Below are 24,493 nucleotides of genomic sequence, written 5' to 3'. Positions count from 1 at the left end.
AGCGTTGCTTTAAGAATAATTATGATTGCGCGTTTAAAACAAGAGACCTGATAATAAGTGCTGATTTGATAATTCAAACTTAATAAGCAATATCATTGGTTAATTAGTATGATCTCGCAAAACAATTGTAAATGAGAAGCACATGCAGAGGTGAATGGGAAACCCCCTTGCTGATTGGATAATAATCTGAACAGGTCAAGGCCCCTGCATAACATGTGTACAGCATTCCAAAACGTATTGTATCTTGATAATCTATTTTATATAAAATAGTTCCTACAAAGACATTGTTCAAATGACATAAAAACGAACTTACTAAAGGATATTCCTATATCCTGATTAGCTAATACATCTTCACACTTAGGGCGAGTTCCTATGCTAACATAATATGACTTGATAGTAGAATGTGGATCATAAAATCCTTCCCAATAAGCAGATAGGGTCTTGACGTCTGTTTGGTAATCTATATCTTTCATATAAGATGCAGCAGTTTCTCGACTACCATCGTATACATGACCAGCAATTGGGGGAGACATGTCATATATGTAAGCCCAGGAAGAAGCGGTGCTAATGAGATTGGCTCTATTTACAGCCTTTGGAAATAAAAAAAAAAGCAAAACTGTATACAGTAAACTACTACAGTTAAGTTCAATGAGGCGAAGACGATTCTATATGTTTCGTTTGTTGGATTTATTTCTTTTCATTAACATTTAATTCGGATATCAGTTTTATAAATCAAATAATAATACATTATACAAAACATTACATGTAATTTCATCAATAAAAAGTAGAACTCGTATCCTCGGCTGAATACTTTGACACTATTGAGCATTTCAAACAGTAGGTCTACTTGCTACTTCCATGTGATTCAATAAACAAATGTCAAATGAAGGACTTAATTAATACTCAATTGTCTATGAACTATCCTTTAGATACAGGGTCTTTATTAATTAGGCAAGTACAGACAAAACGAAAAATTGAAATCACATTTAATCTAAATGAAGCGATATAACATGTTTCGACAATCTACATGATAGGATATTCTCCTGTAAATACATATTTTTTTTCGGAAAGCAGTTGTCATATAAATCGTCAAAGCAATTGCTATAACCATGACAATTAAACTAAATAGATATAATATAAAATGCCGAATGTGATATTTGTTTGAAAAAAATGTGATGGGTATCATGTGGATTGTCTGTTTTCAAAAATATATGTACAATCAACACTTTAGCTAATACTTTGGGCTTGTATTCTTAAACATTACATGTACAATTTATTTGAACATTATAAATGTACAAAAAAGAAGGATGGATAAACATTCAGGTAAAGAAAAAAGAAAAAAGTTTAGTTGTTTTGTTTTGTGTATTTTCGTTGTTTAATGATCGTCAGAATTTAAGACATCTCAGGCAATTGACTTATTACGAAAATAGTTCAAAAGTACGATTACATGTATCAGCTGCTTTGAATTGTGAAATTATGTCAACAGTTGTACATTCACTTTTACCTTAACTGTGATGAAGTAGGCATGACCTTCGTGAATATCAATTGTTGAATCTTCAGCTGACGCGCCACAGTCCAACATAGTCTTCGTAAATGGGATGACATCATCATATCCAGGATGGGATCCTATCGACCATAGGTAATGATCAATCCCACTCTCCTTATCAAGGAAGACATCTCTCCAGCTTTAGTACAATATAAAAGATCTAAGTTGATAAATACAAATATTATACATTTGTTATGATCTATATTGATTTTTATGTTTATGGATTATTTCAAATTCAGACTGAAAATGTTACGAATACATGTTCAATTTATCTTTAATAGAATATTATAATATCTAACTACCCCTAATTATGCTGTTTGTCATTCAAGTGTCATTGAAATTGCTGATTATGGCAAATCCTTGACAAAGAATTTGGTATTTATTCTGAAATTAGTGATATATGGTGTACGCATTTGTCAATTGTTGGCCAACTTTTTTTTTTAAATTTTTGACCGCTATAACATCGACGTTCAATCGCAGTTTGGTGGAGGCAAAACGTTCTTAAAATGAAATGTTAAACTAATATACAAACCATGCATTTATTTCACTCATATCTGATAAATGACGTCCTTCTATTGTTATTGGCCGATCAGATTTTCCTGGTGGTGTACCATCAATCTTTACTGGATGTGAACTTGATGTGGCACTTCGTTTTGCAAAATCCAACGCTACAAAATAAATGCAGCAGTAGTTAACCGAGTTGTAAAAATTTCATAATTTTAGTAATTTATAAAGCGAGGAGAATCCTAGGCGCTATTGTTAAAATAGCGAACTTTGATGTCAATGTGTCTACATTCATTCTTTCAAAACGCCATAATCGAGAATTTCACAGAATCAAGTTGTTTACAAACCACACGACTATATCATAATTTAGAGATCAGAGACCACAAAAAAATGTAGCATGCCAGTTTAGACCTGAAAAAGTTCGTGATTGCAAACGTACAAATTTATGTAACTTCACGGATGCCACATGTGGATCAGGATCTGCTTACCCTTCCGGAGCCCCTGAGAACAGTTTTTGGTCGGGTTCGTGTTGCTTAGTCTTTAGTTTTCTATGTTGTGTTTTCTGTACTATTATTTGTCTGTATGTCTTCTTTTTAGTTTTTAGCCAATGCGTTGTCAATTTATTTTCTATCTATCAGTTTGATTGTCCCTCTGGTATATTTCGCCCCTCTTTTAGACGTCACATAAATTGAAAAGTACATGTATACGAATTGATATGATTTATTGTATGTTACAACAATGAATTTAGTGTAAAATCTGTAATATTTGATACCTCTTATAGTTGCATAGTATTCATGTCCATTTTGTAATCTCAAACCATGTACTGTATAATGATTTACAAGTCCAACTTTTGTATATGGATATATGTCTGTTCCTCCCTTTGTAGATCCTGAAAAGTATAATCCAAAATAGTATTAAAAATATTGGAAATATATTTTCGTGATTTTTCAATTGGAAAACGTTTAATATATTTTAAAAATTATTTTTTAGAAATGCTTAAGTTTTTCTTATAAGTCTTTTAAGTTGAAACGCGCGTTTGGGGTATAAAATCTTAATCCTAGTATCTATGAAGAGTTTATAATCTATGGTAAGTTAATTACGAAACATCATTTTTCAAAGTCTACCAAATATATAAAATTAAATATGGTCAGAAGAGAGGCGAGGATTCAAAAGGATGTTGAAACTCACAAGTAAAAATAAATAACAATGCATTTGCAAAAACAAACCAAAAAAAAACTAGGAAATATGACAACTAATTTTTATTAATAACTTTTTGTTTTGTATAAAAGCATGTGACTTGTCATGCATGACTGCAGCTTTAGTTTAAATATACTCATTTATAGTGGATTGGAAAACAAGTTTTTGCAACTTATATTTATTCCTTTCAACTTTGCGGATACGAGTGCTACCTTGTAGCGGCATTAACCTTTAGACTTTGCTCAAAAGGGTATTTCATTCGAAAATATCACAATACAATTATGCATGCTTTATTCAATGAATTAAAAACAAATTGTTAAGTTCTGAAGGTTTTGTTTTATATTCTGATATTTTGAAAAATGCTTACCTATTCCAAGTTCGTACTCTTTTATGCCTGACGTATGCACAGTTTTTCTATACTCCTCGACATCGGTAAATGAATCCCAGCTGACGAAAATATCTGTTGTTGAAGACTAAAAAAAAAGGATAAATAAAAAAAAGCTAACAAAAAAATCCTTAGATTTATGTTTTTCAACTCAGCAATACAATAGATATTGATATTCGTATAGTAAAAAACATTTTCTTCTACCAATCACAACAGCCCTATGTCTTCTATTATCATCAGCTTAATAAATTCGACACAGATTTTTCTTTGTACCGGCTGATACAGCTGCCAATTATATCATTATTGTATGACGTTTTATGTTTATGTTGAGGTTCCAATTCATATAACTTGTTTTTTTCTACATCTTTACAACAGAACCGAAAAACACGAAAGTTCCAACTATGTTATGGGCTCCAAAGTTCTACGAAAAACCTTACAAATATACTTGAATAAAATTTCGGCTCTCAATTATGTCTTTTTCCAATTTAGTAACCATAACTTTTGTAAGTCTTTAATTTTTTTTTTCAATTGAATGTTTCGGGGTTAGTGTGGTATCTATTTTGCTGAACTATCATACATGTTTGACAAACGGCGAGCTTAAGATCCTCTCCAGATGTAGAAATGATGTAGGATATTTTCTCTGCGTTGAAGACCCATTGTTGGACTTCACCTGTTTTCTATTCTTTGATCGGATTGTTGTCTTTTTGACACATTCCCGTGTTCATATTATATTCTAAAATTGAGAGGGATGAACCTCAGTTAAATGCCCAAACTGTTTGAATCAATACTACGTTTGTTTTATCAAGTCGCATTAATCTATAAATGAAGATGATTATTTTCTAATGATGTTGGTCGAAATCATTCACCGCTTCGGACTCATGTAATTAATAACGTGTTGTTTAAATATTATAATATGAAAAGTCTAGTATTATTTTAGAGATTATATTTCGTAACGTGTGTGCTGAAACATAAAAGTACAGGTTTATATATGACTTTTACTTGATATTCCTCTTTAGGGTCAATACCAATCCACACGTGACCGAGTGTAGGTGGTGTTAAATCAACCGTAACTCCATCACTGCAAGACTTTATTTCATCTAACACTTCTGTCCACTTCTCGTACTGTATCTCCTTTCGAGGAGCATAGATGCACATGATATATCGTTTACCGTGTTCTAGTTCCTTATTTGCATCGAATATCACATTGACATATTCTTTGTCTGTAATGTATTAAAATGTCAGTCATTTTAAATCAAAATTGACAGTGAGTATTCAATATAAGTAATATGAAAAACTTTTGTTAATATTCCTTACAAAAAAAACCAAAGAGTACTTGTGTCTTTTTGCAGAGCACATTCTTGTCGTAAGACTTGAAATGTCTCATAGAATTGGTCAATGGAACAATTAGATAATCGTTTTATTTACAGACATGTCGCGTATGTTATCCTAACTCCCGAGTCTAAAACAGACCATGCACATGATTGCTAACTGCCTCTTAAATATCTGATCTAAAGGCTTTTGTAAATGTTACATATAATATACTGATATCTTTGAAATTCTAATGCAACAACATTTGTAACGTTCATTTTGATTGGATAACGTCACTTTCTTACATGGCATCAATTGGCAATTGATGCTATGGGACGTACGCGCAAGCGCAGACGGCATATGACAGACTTTAAATAATGTTTTAACGGTATTTTCTGTCAGTTTCATTAGAATGGAGATAACAATATTGTATTTTAAGCTCCGACGGCATCAATTGGGGATTTGATGGTCGCAAATACCCGTTTACTGTCTCCGCTAACGCGTCGCCAGTAAACTTAATTTGCGACCATCAAATCCCCAATTGATGCCGTCGGAGCTTACAATACAATACAGTTATCTCCTAATTGGATGCGCTTATCTTTATTTACCAGGTGATGTTTAATTATGATCGAACACATCTAAATCAACAGCACAACCCTTCTCAAAATAACTCACTTGTTACTCCACATTTAATAGTATCAGGATGTGAACATGGATCTTTCAATTGTAGCATATCCTCATCTTTGTAATAACTTTTTACATCTAACGTCTCAGCATCGATGACAGCCCACGTATAGTTCTTGTGACGTAGTAAGGGCCAGGTTGCTGAAATGATGTTCTTGTATGGTGTATAGTCGACGTCAGTTTCTTCCCAACGACCGTTCTCCTCCAAGTAAATATCACGGCCATATCCATCATGTTTCTTCCCATCTGAGATGATAAATTGCGTTTATTGAACGTTTTTAATGTAAAGTTCTCATTGAATGGTATGCAGAAAAGAGGATCAAGATAATACATCCAATCGTAATACTAATTTATCGTAGGATGTGTAGAAAAATCCGTCTGGTCCGAACAAGTCTTAACTTAAGTAGTTTTATGCATGCGGAATCTACATTTTCGAAATCAACTGCGATGCTATAATTGCCGAACTTTTGGAATGATGTTTTGTTCAATAAAACAATAGCTTGCACTGCATACATTATCACACACTATCATATATATAATGTAAGTTAGCATAGGTGTAACAGGGTCACTTACCAAAACAGACCGAGCAGTTTCAGAGAATTGTGGAATATTTTTGGCAAAATCTTTAGAATTTGATTTTCCAAGATTTGATATATTGCTAGTGTATCCATTATGTTATTTCTGTTTATAAATAATAAACTATTTGAAGACGATTGGACGACGTCATATACTAGTTTATAAGTAGCTTGGTTAATTAAATTTGCGATAGCAATAAACGTGTCAGTTGCATTAGGTAAGAATACAGTTAAACATTTATATTCTCATTAGATATTCTAAAATATTTATACAAATACAGTTAGGTAGTCAGGTGACGTATTGTTTTATAAATTATGACATTAATTCTCACCTATAGTTTTTTCCTGACGTCCTACAGCATCAATTACCATATTTGAAATTATAAGCGAATTGCCGTCTTGTACATAACATGTTTTAATCTCCTTGGAAAGTGTGGACCAGACACCAGCTTTATTGTAACCTCTAATGTTTAGTTTCCGACATTTAGAGAAATCTAAACTAGTGTTTAATGGTATTATGAATTGCACCTAATAATATAAGAAAAATGTCATTTTGGATCTTAACACAATTATCAACACGAAAAACGATACACCAATGTCAAAAATATGATATTTCTTCTTATTTCAGTGTAACACTAAAGATATCATGTAAATAATTTAGTATGTAATTATTTATGTTACTGAGACTCGTTAGGGGACGCTTTAACTAGTATTTGATAATATTGAAACAGAAAATCATACTAAATTAAATAAGATGAAATACTTAAAATTAGCATACGTGGTCAGCGTCTAGTGTAATTCCGTTGTCAATTTTATTCCAAACTGTATGTATACCAACAGTATCACCTAACGCACACTCATAAAAGTAAACAACACTTTGAGCCTCTGCATGGTCATCAATATCAGGGTCAAACATCTTCTCAAATGTAACTATAAGCTGAACAAAAACAATTATAAATTCTATTCAGCAAAAAAACAATATGATATTTAACATCTGTTTGAAAAAAAACAATTAATTTGAATACTATTATTCACAGTGTAGATACTATTCTGTACGCTATCCGGAAGTCACGATTTTCGAAGCGAGAACTTTTTGGATCGCATTTGAAATTTGATGGATAAACTGAATTAAACGGTAAGTTGATCATCTGTACATTGCTTAATGATTAATACAGCTGACATCGGTATTCTCAAATGGTTAAGAATTAAATTTAGCACATTCATTATTCGTATATTTGCCTTAATCAATATATTTTCAAGTGCATCACTAAGGAAAATCAGTCGGTGAACCTAAAAACAATCTTTTTACCCTCTTAATGTACAAATTAACGTAAACACCAGACTTAATTAACTAAATGAAGTATATTTCAAGTGGTGGTAAAAATCCAGATCTTTGAAGCCAGAAATACGACAATTACGCTTGTTTGAATTCCTCACTGTACGATCAGTCTCGCTTGTATATTTTGAAACTGTATGATCAGTCTTTGTTTCACTGCATTCTAGTGGTGATTTCAAAGTTATCTACGATACATTAGAAGGTGGCATTTTTCTAAATAACACAAATATATTTCAATAAATTCACATCCTGAAAACTTATGAAACATGTTTAGCTTAATAGGGTGTACTCGACTTACTATATTAAGTATAAGGATGTTTAAATTTTGTTAAAATAAGAGGAAGGTTTGTTGTGTGTATAAGTTTCAGAACTGTCCTCCATTATACTTAAAATTGTACAAACACACAGATTTAGTTGTTATATAAAAATGCATGTATTTGCACACATTCGAGGCCGTACTATAGCCTATAATTGATCACAGTTCCTTCACTTTGTTTTGGAAGTAGAGCTGTTTCTTGACACCCAATTGTACACCACTTTGTAAAGCGGGGGTTTGTAGTGATAATGAAGTCCGTCTTTCCGTTCGTTCGTTGGACCGGTACAATATGTTTCGCCGGTTTTGTAAGCGCATCTCCTCATAAACTACTTAATATACAATGGGGTTTCCAGCCATTTTTAAATGGAGAAAGGGTCCAACCCAGGAGAAAAGGGGATTCAGAATATATGTTCCCATACAAATGCATTGATAGTTAAAAAAAGGTTTCAAACCGCCGGATCCCCTTTTTCTGGATCCGTCACTGATATGACTATTAATTAATCTTTCTCGGATTCCTTATCATAAATGATAATGACTGTATTGTGCACCGTCTATTTCGAATTTTAGTAAACATCTGTTAAGGGGTTTCTTTATATAAGATACCGACTTTGCATTATATGGGCACCCATCAGGTATTTCCAACACCTCCTAAACCAATTATTAAAGTCTTCTGAAAATGCTCCATTTTTAATCAATTAAAGCATTATGCACCTTCTATTTCGAATTTTTGGTGAAAATATTTTTTATGTTTCCATATCTAAAATACAATTATTTTGCAGTCTACAAAAATCATTAAAACTTTATTTATATTGCCTGATGAAAGATATTACACGTTATAGTTCCCTGGACAGTTCATAATATCACATAGACACGTATATACCTTCAAATTGCCGTTGTTTATTTTCTTCAAAATCACGACTGGTCATACAGTCAAAAAATTGAAATCGCTTCTATAATACGGTCAGTTGTAGACTCATCGTACTGTAATTTATTTTGGGATTCTCAAGGAAATATATTTTTTATGGGAAATACGAATATTCTACTTAAATACGAAAAGAATATTGAAACAGTATATATTTAACTGTAAACTGATGCAAATATTTGCAATAAAAGATTATTTGCTTTGTACTACGAGAGAAAAATTGTCCATCGGTTTCACTTTTTTCTATCAAGTTGGTATGATGCACACGTATATTTTATGTTCTAGTGCATGTTTTTGTTACAGTTACACAAATTTATGATGCTAGTATACATACCTTGCAGATGTTCAAAGCACTTTATATATATAGGTGTAAACAAATGATGAGAAAAGTCACCGTAGGCAAAACCGTCCTGTTAGCCAGTTGGAAATCATCGCTTCGAAAATCGCGACTTCTGGATAGCGTACAGAATAGTATCTACACTGTGTTATTCGTTTTGGTAAAAATGTATGATGCAATAACATCTATAATAAAATTTATCAATTCTACCAATGTTTAATGCATTTCGTCTCAAAATCTGTGATCTTCAGCTTTTCATGAACAACCGAGGTGTAACTATAAAATCTATTAGGAACGGCTGCTAGTTTACCTTTATTGTCCATATTGTCTAATGTGTAGTTAATATTGGCTGCAAATTAATACGATTTAGTAAAATAGAGTGTCCAAATAATCAATCAGGTGTTATATATATCTGTAAACTGTAAAGTTCGTACAAATTCATCTGAATTCTTTTTACCTGATGCTTAATTGGATCTTCTATCTGTACAATGATATCCCCTGTTGACGGAGGATTCGAAATTATGGTAACACCTGTGCCATACACCGGTGGAAAGCATATATCCTCAGCACAAAATTTTAAAACTGCCCGGTAGGATTTTCCTGGTTTTAGGTTTAACTCAGTTAATGTTTCATGTCGATTTCTTCCGACATATGTATATGGTTGAAATGCCATCCACACATCTAAAACAAATACATATTCGTAGAGGATCCTCTTTTACAAATCTTCCTGTCAACTTGTTCCGATTATTCTGACTTGTTAACTTAATTCCAGTGATTTAATACTGATGTTTGGAACATATTCCATAAATTTAGGTAGGAGTATAAACAGAGTAAGTATCTCAAGCTTTGCTAGCTACATTCGTCACACTTTTGGAAAGTCACATATATTTAAGAATGAATACTCGTTTTGTTTTTTGTAATTTAATGGTTTTGGTTAAGACGAATCTAGAAACCAGCTTTGGACGTATTATATTGACATAGAGTTTATTTCATTACTATGAATTTTTGTACATTTTGCGTACAATTACAAACAAATGCTTTATAAATGTGTCAAACTTACCACCAACAAGTCTTTCTTCTAATCTAACAAAGGCATCCCTCACATAGTCATTGTACACCGCCGGTATAGTCCAATACACGTTTAGGGTTGATGTGGATGTTTGGAAGGCAATATCCTCTTTACATTTAGGTCGAGTGTCCTATAAGTTAAATGATATTTGATAGTCATCAACTGACAGGGTAAATTGACATATCTTTTGTAACGTATTTTAAAGTAATAAATCTATAACTGATATTTGGAATCTAATAACCTCTACTGATGCAGTTCGTGATAGCTTTTCCAGAAATGTTTATAATTACTTATTCGGAACTGTTTGTTCCGAAAGTGCTGTAAATCCACATGTAGAATTATTATTCTATCAGGTGAGTTTTTGATCTTACTCCTTTATATTATTTGCATAATAGAGAATCAGTGAATACCAATTGTAACCGGTTCGATCTTTAAAGTATTGGTTTGAGCAAGCAGTGAATTGAACTGACTGAAAGTAATCAGAACGAACATATATACATGCATGCTAAAAAAAAAAGAGATGCCATATATAATTCGTACACAACCCTAAAATTCACTTCCTCTTGCATTTTAGACAGTCTGTACCTGCGTAAAGCAGAACAAACTCTATAAAATTGCCAGTATGTCTTTAATTCATAATCATTGTTTACAATATTACACATTAATATAGTGATTATTTACAATACTTATTATGTATGATCAACTATGTGATTAATATACAATGAGCCTTAACCATTTATGTTGATGAGTTTGTGCTAATAAAATATTTGTATATATATTTATATTTATTTGTCATTACAAAAATATTTTTACTGATAAAGCATACCTGGCTATGATGACTGTTATTAAGGTCTGGTGCATCTAGCAAACATAGAATTAATAAATGGAATATACATGTCACTTTGAAGACACATCGTCAAATGAAATTAAAAAAAAATTGAATCGCTCTGGTTTGTTTGTATAAAAATGTTAATTAATAGATTAAAAATAATTTTACTATTTATGAAAATAAACAGGAATAAGCATATATAAATATGATTTCGCTATTATAATATACATACTGCATAGACGATATAAATACAAATACTGAAGTATTAAATTCTAGAAAAAATCTTCTCGCGAGCCGTACCCGTTTATCTGAAATAAAAGCAGAAGAAATCGCAAAACTAATACAACGGTTAAGGGTACCGACGGAATTTTGATAAACCATTTGTGAAAAATATTTTTCAAGTCAGTACTGAACCATTTATTTATTAATTATTTAGATTTGGTGTTTTTCTAAAATCATGAAATATTTACCAGTACAATTGATGCCATCCCAAACATTAATTCCAGTTAAATTTTGATTGATATCGAGAACTCTGACACCATCTGAACTAACTTTAACGCTTCCCCCTCTAGTGCGTGCCTCTACGGTAACATAATACATCTGCAACACAAAACATAATTACCCAGTCCCATCTGAACATGCAAACCTTTAGTGCATATTAACAGGTGAGTTGCTTATGTTCCTATGAACCTGCATAGCAATGTGATCGATGAATTAATAATCCTATGCAAATTACAATCTTTATTATAAATAAGGACGTGACAGTTTATCAGCTGTAACATCTTTCATTATTTTAATATTTGTGAACAGTATTTAAATTTGCAATAATCATTTGTTTTCATTGTTTGAAATTTGTTATATAATATAGGATGTTGGTGGTCAATTGGTTATTATTTCATTTACGTATACGATATTTTGCTAACTCTCGTCTGATTGAGGTAGGTGCGTTCAACACAGATCTTAAATGACTAGAATTGTCAATGTTACTATTGCAGATAGTTGGTTATTTCTTTCTTTCTCAATCAATAAAAACTGGCCTCCATAATAAAGCCATGATTGTTGAAAGTGGCGTTAACACTACAATCAATCAAGTAATCTGTTTGACATTTATTAAATCTTTTACTAAACTTTTGATTACTTTATAACATCATAGTTGTCTAACTTGAAATATCATTGTTTCCATGCATACAGTATAGTGATTTTATAGTAGATATACCTGAAACGGTATCAAAGTTAGACCTTTAAAAGAAAAAGATGGTGACTCCGTAAAAGCTGTCATTGCTGAAACGTCACACATTTTCGGGAGTGTCCCAACACAACCACTGAAATTAACATTTTCGTGGGGATGCGCAAAGCCGGTCCATGATACAGCTAATGATGTCTTATCCGTACTAAAATCAATATCTTCGATATCCTAAAAGGAAAATATTTGTGATGTTTCTTTCTATAACTGAAACTGAAGAACTGACTAAATAACTGCAGAAGATAAACAAAAAGTAAATGAAATACAAGATAGAATCAGTTGAGAATAATTTAAAATGACAAATCAAAATCGATATATTCGATAGCAACAACTAACACTGATAAACAAAGCCAAACTAAAAGTATCGATATCGGATTGAAATCGTTAAAATTGTTGGTATCAAAGTAGTTGAATGCAGAACTAATAAATGGAATGTTAAAGTAAAATCTATCTATATTGTAACTTTAAAGGTGGTTCAGCTATGAATAATGTGACAATTGATATCATTACGGTATCGTCATTATTATTCATTAAAAAAGTGACTACAACTTGTCTTTGGCATACCTCTAATTATTCTTAAAGACAGAACCGTTATATACGAGAAAAAAAAATGAAAATGTCATAGTCTATGCATTTTTAACGACAATCTTTTAAAAGAAGGATATAATTAACTCGTGGTTTATTTTATCCTAAATTAAAAAAAAAATATGAGTGGATATATACTTCATTGACCATACCAAAATAATAATATGCAATGCAATACGGCAACTGATATTCAACTGTTAGTGCATGTACATGTTTCCGTTTCAGAAATAATAACCATATAGAAATTCTATTTCATAAGACCAGGTAACAAACTGGGAAGGTAATAAATGTACAGCTGCAACTGTCGTGTAATACCTTATTAGCCTGTGTCGATTGATTAATCATCATAGGGACATCAATAACTATTCCTTTGGCTGGTAGCTGCACATCATGAGTATACGTGACAGATGTCTTCATCACTGAAAGTCCTGCTAAGTTTGTAGCTTTAATAGTAAAGTAGTAGTTATGGTGACCGTGAAGTGACCATTTAAGACTTGATACAGGTAAAGCAGTACATGTGGCTGGTATCGTGCGTTTACATTTTCCTGTGAACAGCAAGTCTCTGAAGGGTTGAATGTCGTACGTATTTGGTCTGTGACCTGTAATACAAACATGCCATTCAGCTGTGTCAATGTGTCATTGTAAATTTAAGATTTACTTATAGAAGGATAAAAATCCCTATTTTTACAAGGAGTTAAAAAGCGTTAAATATTTCAAGCTTCCTTTGTTATTGCAATATGGTAGGCGGCAATTTATTTATTAATTTGATTTCTATTTATTATCTACTGTTAATTGTGCGTCCTACATTCTATATATACCTTTTCTAAGTCAGAGTCTGTAATTCAGTTACTATCGTTTGTTGCAGTAAATTATACTTGTTTTTTTTTCGTTTTTATTGTTTTGAACATACATGCTGAAAATGGCTTAATTTTCCCTCAAGACAATTAATAAAATAAACTCTTCACATTACCCATTTCTTTTCTCAATTTTAATTTTATCTTCATTCTACTTGAAAAGATTATATTTACCAACTGCATACTGGAAGTGCATCGGATACGGATCATCAGGATCCTCAAAAGCATTCGTTGTCCAATTAGCAATTAAGAATTCATCCTTTAAGTTTACGTCTATTTTTACACCAGAAAACTGTGGTTTAGTTGTATCAACAATAAACGGTCCGATACTCTAAAACGACAAGACGGTCACAAATTGAAATGTTCACGTGTTCTCATTTAACTTTTGTTAATAATAAATGTAATAAACATTTCGTTTTGATTTCTCAAAGCTTGTTTTCTAACTGCTTTGTTATGTTGATTTATTTGAAAAATGATTTAAGATATTGGTAAATGAAAATTTTGATTCAGGATTATTTATCATCTGTCACATTCACCTCATCGAACAACTGTGTGAATTATAAAACTAATTAAACATGAATAATAAGTACCGAGTAGCAACAAAAAGAATATGAATGATTAGTACTGAGGAGCTACTTCAACAGTTACTATACTAATTTATGTATCATGGTCATTTTGCATAGTTTCTTCTGTTACTTATTCTGAAACAGGACTCGGACTTCTTTTAAAATGAGTTTTACTGTACGTTTTGCTATGTGTTTGTTTATTCTGCATTGGCTAGAGGTATAGGGAATAGGGCTGAGATCTCACAAAACATGTTTTTTATCGCGCCTCAAGTTTGCGCCTTTCCCAAGTCAGAAGCCTCTGGCCTTTGTTATTCATGATCATGTACGTTTTTTTTTTATCTTAAAGAAATAAGAAGATGTGGAATGAGTGCCAATGAGACAACTTCCCATCAATTAGCTGATTTATATGTTTTAGATTTTAGTGTGACCACATTTCACTGAACTAGTGCATATTTTTGTTAAGGGGCCACCTGAAGCCCACCTCCGGTTGTAGAATATTCTCGCTGTGTTAAAAACCCATCGGTGGCCTTGGGTAGTTTTTGCTCTTTGGTCGGGTTGTTGTCTCTTTGGTTTATTCCCTATTTCAATTCTCTATTTTACAAAGGAAGTACCTGTAACCCCTCAACTGCTGCTTTACTGATGGACTTTATGATAACGAAAAATTCCTTTCCATCAGGAACATCTGGGTGATTAAGTCGGAAACGGAAATGATGGTTGGTTGATCGAAATGGAACTATATCGGGGGCACTGCTACTTGCTGTCGACGACAACCCAATTTCGTAATCGTGCATCAACGCATCGCCAATATCCGATCTCCAGGACATTTTTAACTAAAAAAAAAATAAGTTGAAATATAATTTCCAGTAGAGATTTTCCATAGTTTAAGAAGAATAATATGTCATTGGTGCTTATAGTAGTAACTTTATAGTATCATGTATCGTATAACAGATTTGGACTTACTTTTTAATAGGAGTATTTGCGAGTACTTTTAGATTAGTACTATGTGGCTGATGTTATATTTGCAAGTTGTGTTTGTGCTTATTATCGATATTAATGTTGAATGTAATTCGGTTCTTTGATGTTTTAAGGTTGGTTGGAACGTAAAACGGATAAAAGTCCATACACGGTTATGGGCAGGGTTAATGATCGTCCACATGAAGCACAACACATTCTTTATAAATGTAAATGTACAATGTGGTAGTCATTGTCTTTAATCTGCAATAAATGCTTTTTCGAGTAATTTTCTGAGCGTAAATAATATTGTTTTTTTTTATTGTTTTATATTAACACAGACCGGATTTTGTTTATTGTTGAAGGTTGTTTGAAATCTTGAACTGTCACAACATTGAAGTTTGATGCATTATTGTCAATTTGGTAGTCGCTAGAATTCTTTTTATATTTGAATTTAAATATACCGATACCCGAAAATAAGTTAGCACGCAAGACCTCGGATTAGTCGTTATCAGTACTGCCTACATTCAAACATCTGAAAAGCCATTCAATTTCTGAGCTAAAAGAACAACCGCAAAGCTCACCAGGCTTTCTGTTTGTGCTAATGGATTAATCTTGATGTTTTGAGCAATTATTACGAGCAGAAAATGTATAGAAAATGACTTTATCAATGCAACTTTTTGTTGAAACGGGAGATGCTTCTTAGGCTTGATATACCATCGTGGACGGAACTTACACCAGCCGTTACAGTGTACCAGTGATTCTAAAAGATACATCATTCCACAATGCGGCATATAACATACACAATTTCTCCCATTTGGCAGTGCTGTGAATAATAAAAAGGGACCACCGAATGGATGAGTGTACGCAAATATGTCCTTTAAAATAGGAATGTTGACTCCGAGGTGGGAGATTATCACGCCCTTTATTTGTTTACAAAACTTTCCAACAAGGATGAAAGAGATCATTAGTGGCCTGTCGTAAGGGAAGATTAGTGATTTTTTTTTTGTATTATTTTTTATTTGTTTTCGAAATTTGCATAACTTGTTGACCACATTACTTGTTAAGTAACCTCGTTTCTATCTTGAATATAACATACCTGGAATATTTGTCACCGGAAACATTTAGTAAAAAAACGACAGTTAATCAAGAACATGAAACTATTTTTCAGGATAAAAAAATCTCTTACAGTTGGTTTTTCTTTAAAGCACAATTGCATAACACATTTTCAGAAATGTCTATTACAAAGCGCGTGAGTTTACAAGGTGTCTTTTTAATCGTTCAATGATACATTCTTATCTAAATTATTTCTAATAACAAGCTTGAAAAATATTGTGATAGACAATAAGGTTTATAATGCTGACAGAACGGTTTGTGATTTTATTAAATTTTATAATGTTAAAAATTATTAGTATTGTTATACATGTAGTCATGGTACCTGGGATTCTTTTCTGACAGCAGCCAATATGTGAAGATTATTTATAACACCACACAATTTTTCTCCGTTTTGTTTTACAGGTTTTCCAATTGGAAATACGGTTATATTTTCTGCACTGGATACCCTATAACACACATAAGAAGTATAGTCATCACAATGTTCTTGTTCTGAGGTAATTCAACGTATAATAACTACAAAACATGTTCGATTCATTATAATACGTTATTTTGATTGGCTTACAGCAGTCTCGCATCATTCTGAAATTAACCTTCATTTTCAAAATGAAATGTAACATTTATGATGACACGAGTTTCCACAATAAAGTGCACAGGTTAATAAAGGAAAAAATTTGGATAGAAATCGTTCTCTCGTGGTCCTATTAAAACAATCATGTAATTACATTGATGAACATTGAATGCTTCTTTTAGTAATTTGATGGGATTGAAAAACGTTGACCGCCCGCACGTTTTTAGAATAAAATGATTACGCATTTCCTCGGTCAAATCTTTCACACTCCAATAAATTAACATCTTTTATTAAAGCCGTTTAACTGCGACAAACACCTAAGCGAAAAGCTTAAATAATTTTGAGTTAAGAATATGTTTTGTTAAATATATTTTCCTTAGTATATAAGTTCAGACGTACTTGCAACGAGAACTAATGTTTTCAATACGATGGCGCCGTAGAGTGTTATCCAATAACCACACTGTGCCATTGTTGTCACGTAACAATCTGGATCTAGTCCTGGCACCTTCCAATACAAAATCTTTGACGGATGGTACGGTTGACATGATGATAACTCCATCGGAGCAGACAACTTTGGAGCTTTCTTTTGCCCTGTTGACAGCTACTACTGATACAAAATATGTCCCCTCTACTGGAGCCTCAAATGACGCAAATGCATTGTAAGTTTCTGTGGTCTGAAAAAACATTCATCACATTTCATGATTTCAAATCATATTTTAGATATTAACTGTATCATGAAATATTCTTTACAGAACAATAACACTTAACAAATGAAAATAAAACTTGATCATTGTTTTATTTTCAGAAAAACATAGACAAATAGACAAGACAAATACTTTATTAGAGTCTCACCTCAAAATTGACATACATTTATACATTAATAAAATACCAATAATATTTAAAACAACATGAGCCACTCTAAAAAGAGTTATGAGAGACTTATCTATTCTTTTAATCAAAATAAATATCCACTTATTTTTACACGTTGACTTGGTTATTGTTTTCTTTGTTTATGAATTACCAAAGTATTATCAAAGCTATGAATCAAATACACATTTAAATTCTTAGGTCTCCATATTGCATTTAATAATAATAAAAAACACCATACCATATTGTATGTGTATACTTGTATAATAATGATAATGCCTTTCTTTATGATTTAGGAACGAGCGTTAGCGAATACTTCACACGAAGGCAAAGGTGGTGTTCTTTTATTTATTCCATACGAAGAAACATTTCATGAAATTTGACAAAAGCTACAGTGTAGCTATATATAGTGACAAAAAACAATTGTGGAAAAAGTTTATGGTTAATTTTTGACAAGGAAAGCTGACGCCGAACAATTTATGTGAAGGATAAACACAACATTTCGCGAGGTTTACTTCGATACAAAAAGGATTTTAACCAAACGAGAAACACTAACTCCTCATTTTAATTGGATATCGCCTGATTCACTATTAACAATGCTATGACACTTGTTAAAGGCTCTTTCCATATATCAAATATTTTTTTAAATTTCAAGTTGGCATTTCAATTGTGTTATTTTCAGACATGTCGGTGGCACTCACGTACATTCTAAGCTACAATATGCCCTGGCGGTAGCTAAATAGTAAACAGTTCAAAATAGGGAACAAACTGTAAGATTTATTGCTATTTAAATACGCTACAATACAAATTACTAGTAGTTAATCTGATGTATATTATTTTACCTCGTTGCTGTTTTTGAATTCAAGACTTGTCATACAATGGTCACTGAAGATGTATTGGTAGAATTCCACACCGCTCTCTCTGTCAAAGAATCCTTCCCAGTGAGCATCAACATGTAAATCTTGTTGGTAGTCCAATTCAGGGTCACCTCTGATGCCGTCATGTACATATCCTTCGTGTGGAGGGGAGACATCTATTGTTATCTACAAAAGTATAAATCTAAACAAATTCGCGTTTTAAATTTGTTAAAAAAAATCTAAAACGAACTGTTTAACGATCTTATGCTACAACATGAGACCCTTGTCCACATGGTATTTCTTAATAATCACAACAAATCAAACTGGTTTTTTTTTCAAGACAAGATGGAACGACTGAATAGTCATACCATATATATGCAGGGAATGGGAAAATATGTTTGTCAAAAATCTATCAGACTATTCTATCGAAATAATTAATTTAAATATGTTTTCCGTATGTAGTGAATATGTCTGTAAGTTGTAGGAGAGAAAAAAAAACCTGTTGTATTGATATGAGTTATGCCCTTTTCAACGTTAGGTGATAGGTTTTGGTATAATCAAACATATCTAACCCCTTCGCATTCTCCATGGGCCTGTCCCAAGTCGGGAGCCTGTTGTGGTTAATTTCTGTCTTTTATTTCTGTTTCTGTTTAGTTTATAGTTTTGTAGTTTGCTCTTTTGTTATGCCGTTGCATCATTGCACCAGGTTGGGGAGGGTTTGTGCCTTCAAACATTTTTATCTTAGCAACACTCTGTAAATGCCTGTCCAAGTCAGGAGTCCAAATTGTTGTTCGGAAATTGTTAAATAAAATATTAAGCCTTTAGTTTCCTCGATTGAATTGTGTCACTCTACTATACGATAAGGAGTTTTCTCTTCATTGAAGCCCTATACATTCCTACATTCACTTAATTTGAACGTTGGTGGAAAATTATCTTAGCAATCATACCACAACTACTTATTTTCATATCAATATTTTTGTACAATATATAAACTCATCATAGATACCAGGAATAAATTTTGTATATACGCCAGCTGACGCGCGTTTCGTCTACAAAAGACTCATCAGTGACGCTCGAATAAAAAAAGAGTTAAAAATGCCAAATAAAGTACGAAGTTGAAGAACATTGAGGACCAAATTTCCTAAAAGTTATGCTAAACACAGCTAAGGTAATCTATGCCTGAGGTAGAACAGCCTTTGTATTTCAAAAATTAAAAATTTTGTAAACAGTTAATGTATAATGTCGTGTTTGATTGATACCTTTTTCAGAGATGTCGTTTTCAGCAATGCATTATTGATAACTGTGATTTCTATGAAATAGTCAGAATCATGGACTCCTTGGTCTTTGCCTACTACAAGTCCGGCTTCGCGTCCCTTTTCTGTGATTTCAGGCTTGACAACGAAATGATTATGATAACAACCATGAAACATGGTACAATAGCATGATGGTCCTCGTGGTTCGTTTTCATACATCTGTTCACATTCTGTCAAATTCTGCAAAATTAATTGTTGAAACATAATGTAATTACAGTCTTATCAAACTTGATTTGAGATCAGTCAGTTATTTGATTCAAAATATATGAACCGAATTTAATTAGTGTTAATACAAAATATCAAAGATACACACAAAAGCTATCGTCCCGATATTTAGTTTGTTTCGAGATGCCCAGTTTTAAGGTTACCCACAAAAGCTATCTCCCCGATTTTTGGTTGTGCTCGAGATGCTTTAAAAATTTTCCATGTAATGTTTCGAGACTTTATGAATCTAATCTTTTTCCTTGAAGTGACGGTGAGTGTCGTTTTTGGTTGGGTTCGAGATGCCCAGTCTTAAGATTTTCCATGTAATGTTTCGGTACTTTTATGAATCTAATCTTTTTCCTGGAAGTGGTAGTGAGTGTCGTTTTTGGTTGGGTCCAGATGGCTAGTCTTAAGATTTTCCATGAAATGTTTCGAGACTTTTATGAATCTAATATTTTTCCTTGAAGTGGCGGTGGGTTATCGTTTTTCATTGGGTTCGAGATGCTGTGTCGTAAGAATTTCAGCGTAGTTGTTCGAGATATTTTTATGTCTTATCTTTTTCCTTGCAATGTCGATTGGTGCCGATACCTTTTCAAGAAATGTGTTTTGAATGTTCCCTTGGTATTTTCTACTTCTTTCTTAGTTTGTGAAATGATACCATAGGGAAAGCCTTTGTAAATACATCGATCCTTAAATCAAGTCCATCTTAAAAAAACAAATTTTAATGATCTTGATCTATCAAATCGGTACTTACAGTAAGAAATAGTCACCAAAAGTTGATCATGTAAAGCGCCAATATAACTTATGATTAAGTACATGGACATGAGTTTTCTCCCATGGTAATATGTCCAGCCGATTGAGTATAAACGCGTCATTTTGAGTACAATTGTTCATTAAATGCGGCATATATTTTTTTATTACATGTGTTAATGATATTAACGGATGTATGTTTTTTCCTGCAAAGTTGTTAAATAATTATTGTATTGAAATAAATGTGTTGTATTCACCTGTGCCATTCCTTGTGCATGAAGCTGGGCTTTTCCGTGAATGATATTATTTCCAGTGTATTTGTCAAACAACTTCCATTCGACCTGATTCAAACCACTGTCGTAATCCATACCGTCCCATTCAATTCTAGAAAAAAATACATTACATTTAAAAATCATATTGATACACGTTTTTATTCGCAAAATCCAACCAATGAATTTTTATTTTTAGTTTTTACTACGTTTGTACTGATTCAAATGTGGAGCAATGCAATGCAAATATCATTATGCTGTTTTAAATGCTAAGTATGTAAATATGATAAGATGTTTATAAGGAAAATTTACCACAATAATAAAGGACAGTAAAGAGATAACCCAAAGACCAAAGCCTTAAGGTCAAAAACTATAAATGTATTGTATAAACCTACGTCATTTTCTTAAAATCCTCCACACTGTGAACAGATATATTTACGCGATCACCACGAGAAAGCCAAAGTCGTTCAATGATTGGAGCACTTGTGTCTTTATAAACTGTGATGTGTTCTTCTACAAATTTGTTCAAAATATCATAAGCCCTGACAGTCACATCCAGTCGGTTCCCATCGCTCCACGGGACAGATATGTATCCTTTCTGAGATACAACGTTTGATGTTGGGGTAAAGTTTTGGTGAGCAGTTAGTGAAGGACCAAATACTTCATACTTGACATCAAATCTGACAATTCCTGCAAAATCATAATTATCAAAGAATAAAAGTATAATGACGCCATAATATGTCCCAAGACTAGAGCCTGTGATTCAATAGGTGTCGTTTGTTGGTGTATACCATATTTGTTTTTCGTTCATAATTTTGTAGGCCGTCACTTTTTTTCGTTTGAATTGTTTTATATTTGTCATGTTTGTCGACACGGGGCTTTTTTGTAGCGGACTATGCGGTATGGGTTTTACTCATTGTTGAATGCCATACAGTGACCTATAGTTATTAACTTCTATGTCACTTGATCTCTTGTGGATAGTTGCCTTATTGGCAATCATACAGCATATTCTTTTTTTCATACACGGTTTAATATATAGATACTTTAAACCAATGTTCACTTTACATATATTGTCAGAAATTTCCCCAAAAAAGAAACATTATCGTGAAAATATTTTTCATATTTTTAAGTTATAGACGATCTATGCGATAATGTCGTTGTATATATTTAAGGACTATATCGACGCTCAGTCGAAAATCTGTTTTATATTAATACTGATACCAGACGTAATGTTTTGATATATAAAATTTTATCCAAAAAAAATATATTAAAAATATTTCGGTTTGTATTTTAAAAGCAATATCGACCGCGTTTTCATTTGAGAGTTTGAAACTTTGTGATTTTGTTTTCGTTTTTAAATTACTCCAACACATTATTTACAAATATAGACAGTACAAGATAAAGTGCTTAGCTGATTTTTCATAGTGTAATATTGCAAGGTTTAATTACGGCATTAATATTGTTTATAGACAAATCAAGTATATTTAATCGTGCCTTAATTGATATAAGAAGATATTGTATAATTGCCAATGATACAACTCTCCATCCAAAACACAATTAGGAAAAGTAAAATCACTTTGGTCAAAGTAAGGTCTTCAACACGGAGCCTTGGCTCACACCTAAGTGGCTAACAGTAAGCTTAGTCTTATATTTAGTGCTAAATGAATCTCTACAACATCTTTGACACTAGACTCTCATTTAATATCATATTTTTAGAATTCTGTTTTAAAAATGCATTGTATTTGTATTTCTTTATATCATTTCATATAAGTTCAAAAATGTTTTTTAAGGTCGAATTACAGTTTATTGGCTGCTTCAGATTTTGATATTATTTTTCATACACTTTGGCTTATTGAACTTTAATTGAAAGTCGAAAAAATAATGCATTTATGTCTTTCATATTCTGATAATAACTAAATAATTGGTATGATTGTCATGAGATAACTCTTCACAAGAGACCAAATGACTCAGAAATTAACAACTATAGGTCACCGTACGGCCTTCAACTTTTTTGAAGTTGAAATATTTTTGATACATACATTTCTGTTTGGTTGCTGTACATGAACATATATCGTAGACGGACTTAAACTTGCAAGTACTTACCGTGGGCATTTGGAATGGCATCTTTGGTTCTTTTGCCGAAGTGGTCATCGTATTCATCTTTTACGTGCTCCAATCCTTCTACTTTGCTCAACCATGACTGCTCTTTATGTCTTTTATTTATAAATCGATCTAACCAAGTTACTTGTAATATTTTGTCATTTACCGAGATCCAAGTATGGTTAGTGCTCATAGATGATTGGTGCACAATAGTTCTCTTACCAGATTTAACTTCGACCTTTGAGAGATTGTCATAGAATATAATACACCTGGTGGATTCATAGTTTGTAGCTTTGTCGTATACAGTTATAATAGCCGAGTACACTCCAGGGGAAGTCAGTTGTATCAAAGCCTACAATAAATACATTATGTCGTCTTTCTTTAATTTGTACAATACATTATTTCTAACCGATTATTAAATGCATCAAGACCGTAACAGATACCAGGCACAATTATCTGACACTCAATCCAGAAAAGTCAATCCCATGTTTATCATCAACGAATGGCCGATTGCTCTAAAATACCTGCCATATAACATCAGCGCAACGGAAAACCGTTGTTATGTCTTTCAACAAAGTAAAGGTCAAGTGTCTGATCTAGCTTGAGTCTATTCCGATTTGCGATGTTCAGTAAGACTACTATAGCCATGGCCAAAAATAACAAGATTAAATATAGCATATACACATAAAACTGTTTACTTGACCAATTAAATCGAAATAGAAGCATTGCAACACTTACTTTTGGTTCAGTAGAAGAAATGTCCTTCTTCTCAAGAGTTGGCTTTAAATCCTGAACTAGTCTATCTCCAGATTTTAACAATTCGTAGATTTCGTAATCGTAGTGATGAACTCCAGCCAGGTCATCTGTCCAACCAGACCAGACCAATGTGACATTCGTCTGCAAGAAATGTTTTATTTTTATTTCATGCATTTTATTTCAACTTAATTTTATTTTAGACATTATGTACATGCAAAACTAAAAAACTTTATAGCTTTATAGGCAATTCATTCATGAAATGGACGTACATATGTCGTCTTTACAATAAAATCAAATTTAAAAAAAATCAGAAATGTCAAATATACTTATTTTATCACTCCTTTAATTGCATATTACTGCATCATAATATTGATAAAACAGTTTTATGAGTTTGATTTTAACATCGAACAAAACATGCTTCAGCTATATTAAGACATATGATACTGTAGAAATTGGAGAAAAAAAAAACGCTTTATATGCAATTTT

The 24,493-nt window shown here is 32.3% G+C and overlaps 2 protein-coding genes across 2 annotated transcripts in view; both read right to left on the bottom strand.

The window, feature by feature from the left end:
• Positions 1-12,416, bottom strand: part of LOC139529870 (uncharacterized) — a 29,716-nt gene extending 17,300 nt beyond the window's left edge. The window contains exons 1-14 of the mRNA XM_071325807.1: positions 12,225-12,416; positions 11,479-11,608; positions 11,006-11,040; positions 10,171-10,309; positions 9,568-9,791; positions 6,978-7,136; positions 6,532-6,727; positions 5,616-5,870; positions 4,632-4,852; positions 3,615-3,720; positions 2,823-2,939; positions 2,079-2,214; positions 1,505-1,685; positions 314-590 (exon numbers count right to left, since the gene is read on the bottom strand). Of these exons, the coding sequence (XP_071181908.1) occupies positions 314-590; positions 1,505-1,685; positions 2,079-2,214; positions 2,823-2,939; positions 3,615-3,720; positions 4,632-4,852; positions 5,616-5,870; positions 6,532-6,727; positions 6,978-7,136; positions 9,568-9,791; positions 10,171-10,309; positions 11,006-11,040; positions 11,479-11,608; positions 12,225-12,305 (2,257 nt within the window). The 5' untranslated portion in view covers positions 12,306-12,416. The remainder of the gene's footprint in view (positions 1-313; positions 591-1,504; positions 1,686-2,078; positions 2,215-2,822; positions 2,940-3,614; positions 3,721-4,631; positions 4,853-5,615; positions 5,871-6,531; positions 6,728-6,977; positions 7,137-9,567; positions 9,792-10,170; positions 10,310-11,005; positions 11,041-11,478; positions 11,609-12,224) is intronic.
• Positions 12,417-13,088: 672 nt separating this feature from the next.
• Positions 13,089-24,181, bottom strand: LOC139482938 (uncharacterized). Its single transcript, XM_071266967.1, has 11 exons — positions 23,990-24,181; positions 23,255-23,603; positions 21,547-21,841; positions 21,140-21,266; positions 19,875-20,108; positions 18,601-18,801; positions 17,291-17,565; positions 16,646-16,769; positions 14,868-15,086; positions 13,865-14,021; positions 13,089-13,435 (listed from the first exon to the last, which is right to left on the bottom strand). The coding sequence occupies exons 1-11, from the start codon at positions 24,179-24,181 to the stop codon at positions 13,089-13,091; spliced, it is 2,520 nt and encodes an 839-aa protein (XP_071123068.1).
• Between the last annotated feature and the right edge of the window lie 312 nt (positions 24,182-24,493).

This window comes from Mytilus edulis, chromosome 7 (assembly GCF_963676685.1).
Source record: "Mytilus edulis chromosome 7, xbMytEdul2.2, whole genome shotgun sequence".
Classification (NCBI taxonomy): Eukaryota; Metazoa; Mollusca; class Bivalvia; order Mytilida; family Mytilidae; genus Mytilus; species Mytilus edulis.
Note: the sequence above shows the minus strand (reverse complement) of the source record. Positions and strands in the feature narration are given on the sequence as shown.

What these genes read in the sequence shown, in the direction of transcription:
- LOC139482938 (XM_071266967.1), bottom strand. Translation starts at nt 24,181, where the DNA reads ATGCATGAAATAAAAATAAAACATTTCTTGCAGACGAATGTCACATTG. An exon ending in TGCCATTCCAAATGCCCACG is followed by an intron (nt 21,842 to 23,254) that starts GTAAGTACTTGC and finishes ATGATTTTGCAG; the next exon opens with GAATTGTCAGATTTGATGTC. An exon ending in ATGCACAAGGAATGGCACAG is followed by an intron (nt 20,109 to 21,139) that starts GTGAATACAACA and finishes TTAATTTTGCAG; the next exon opens with AATTTGACAGAATGTGAACA.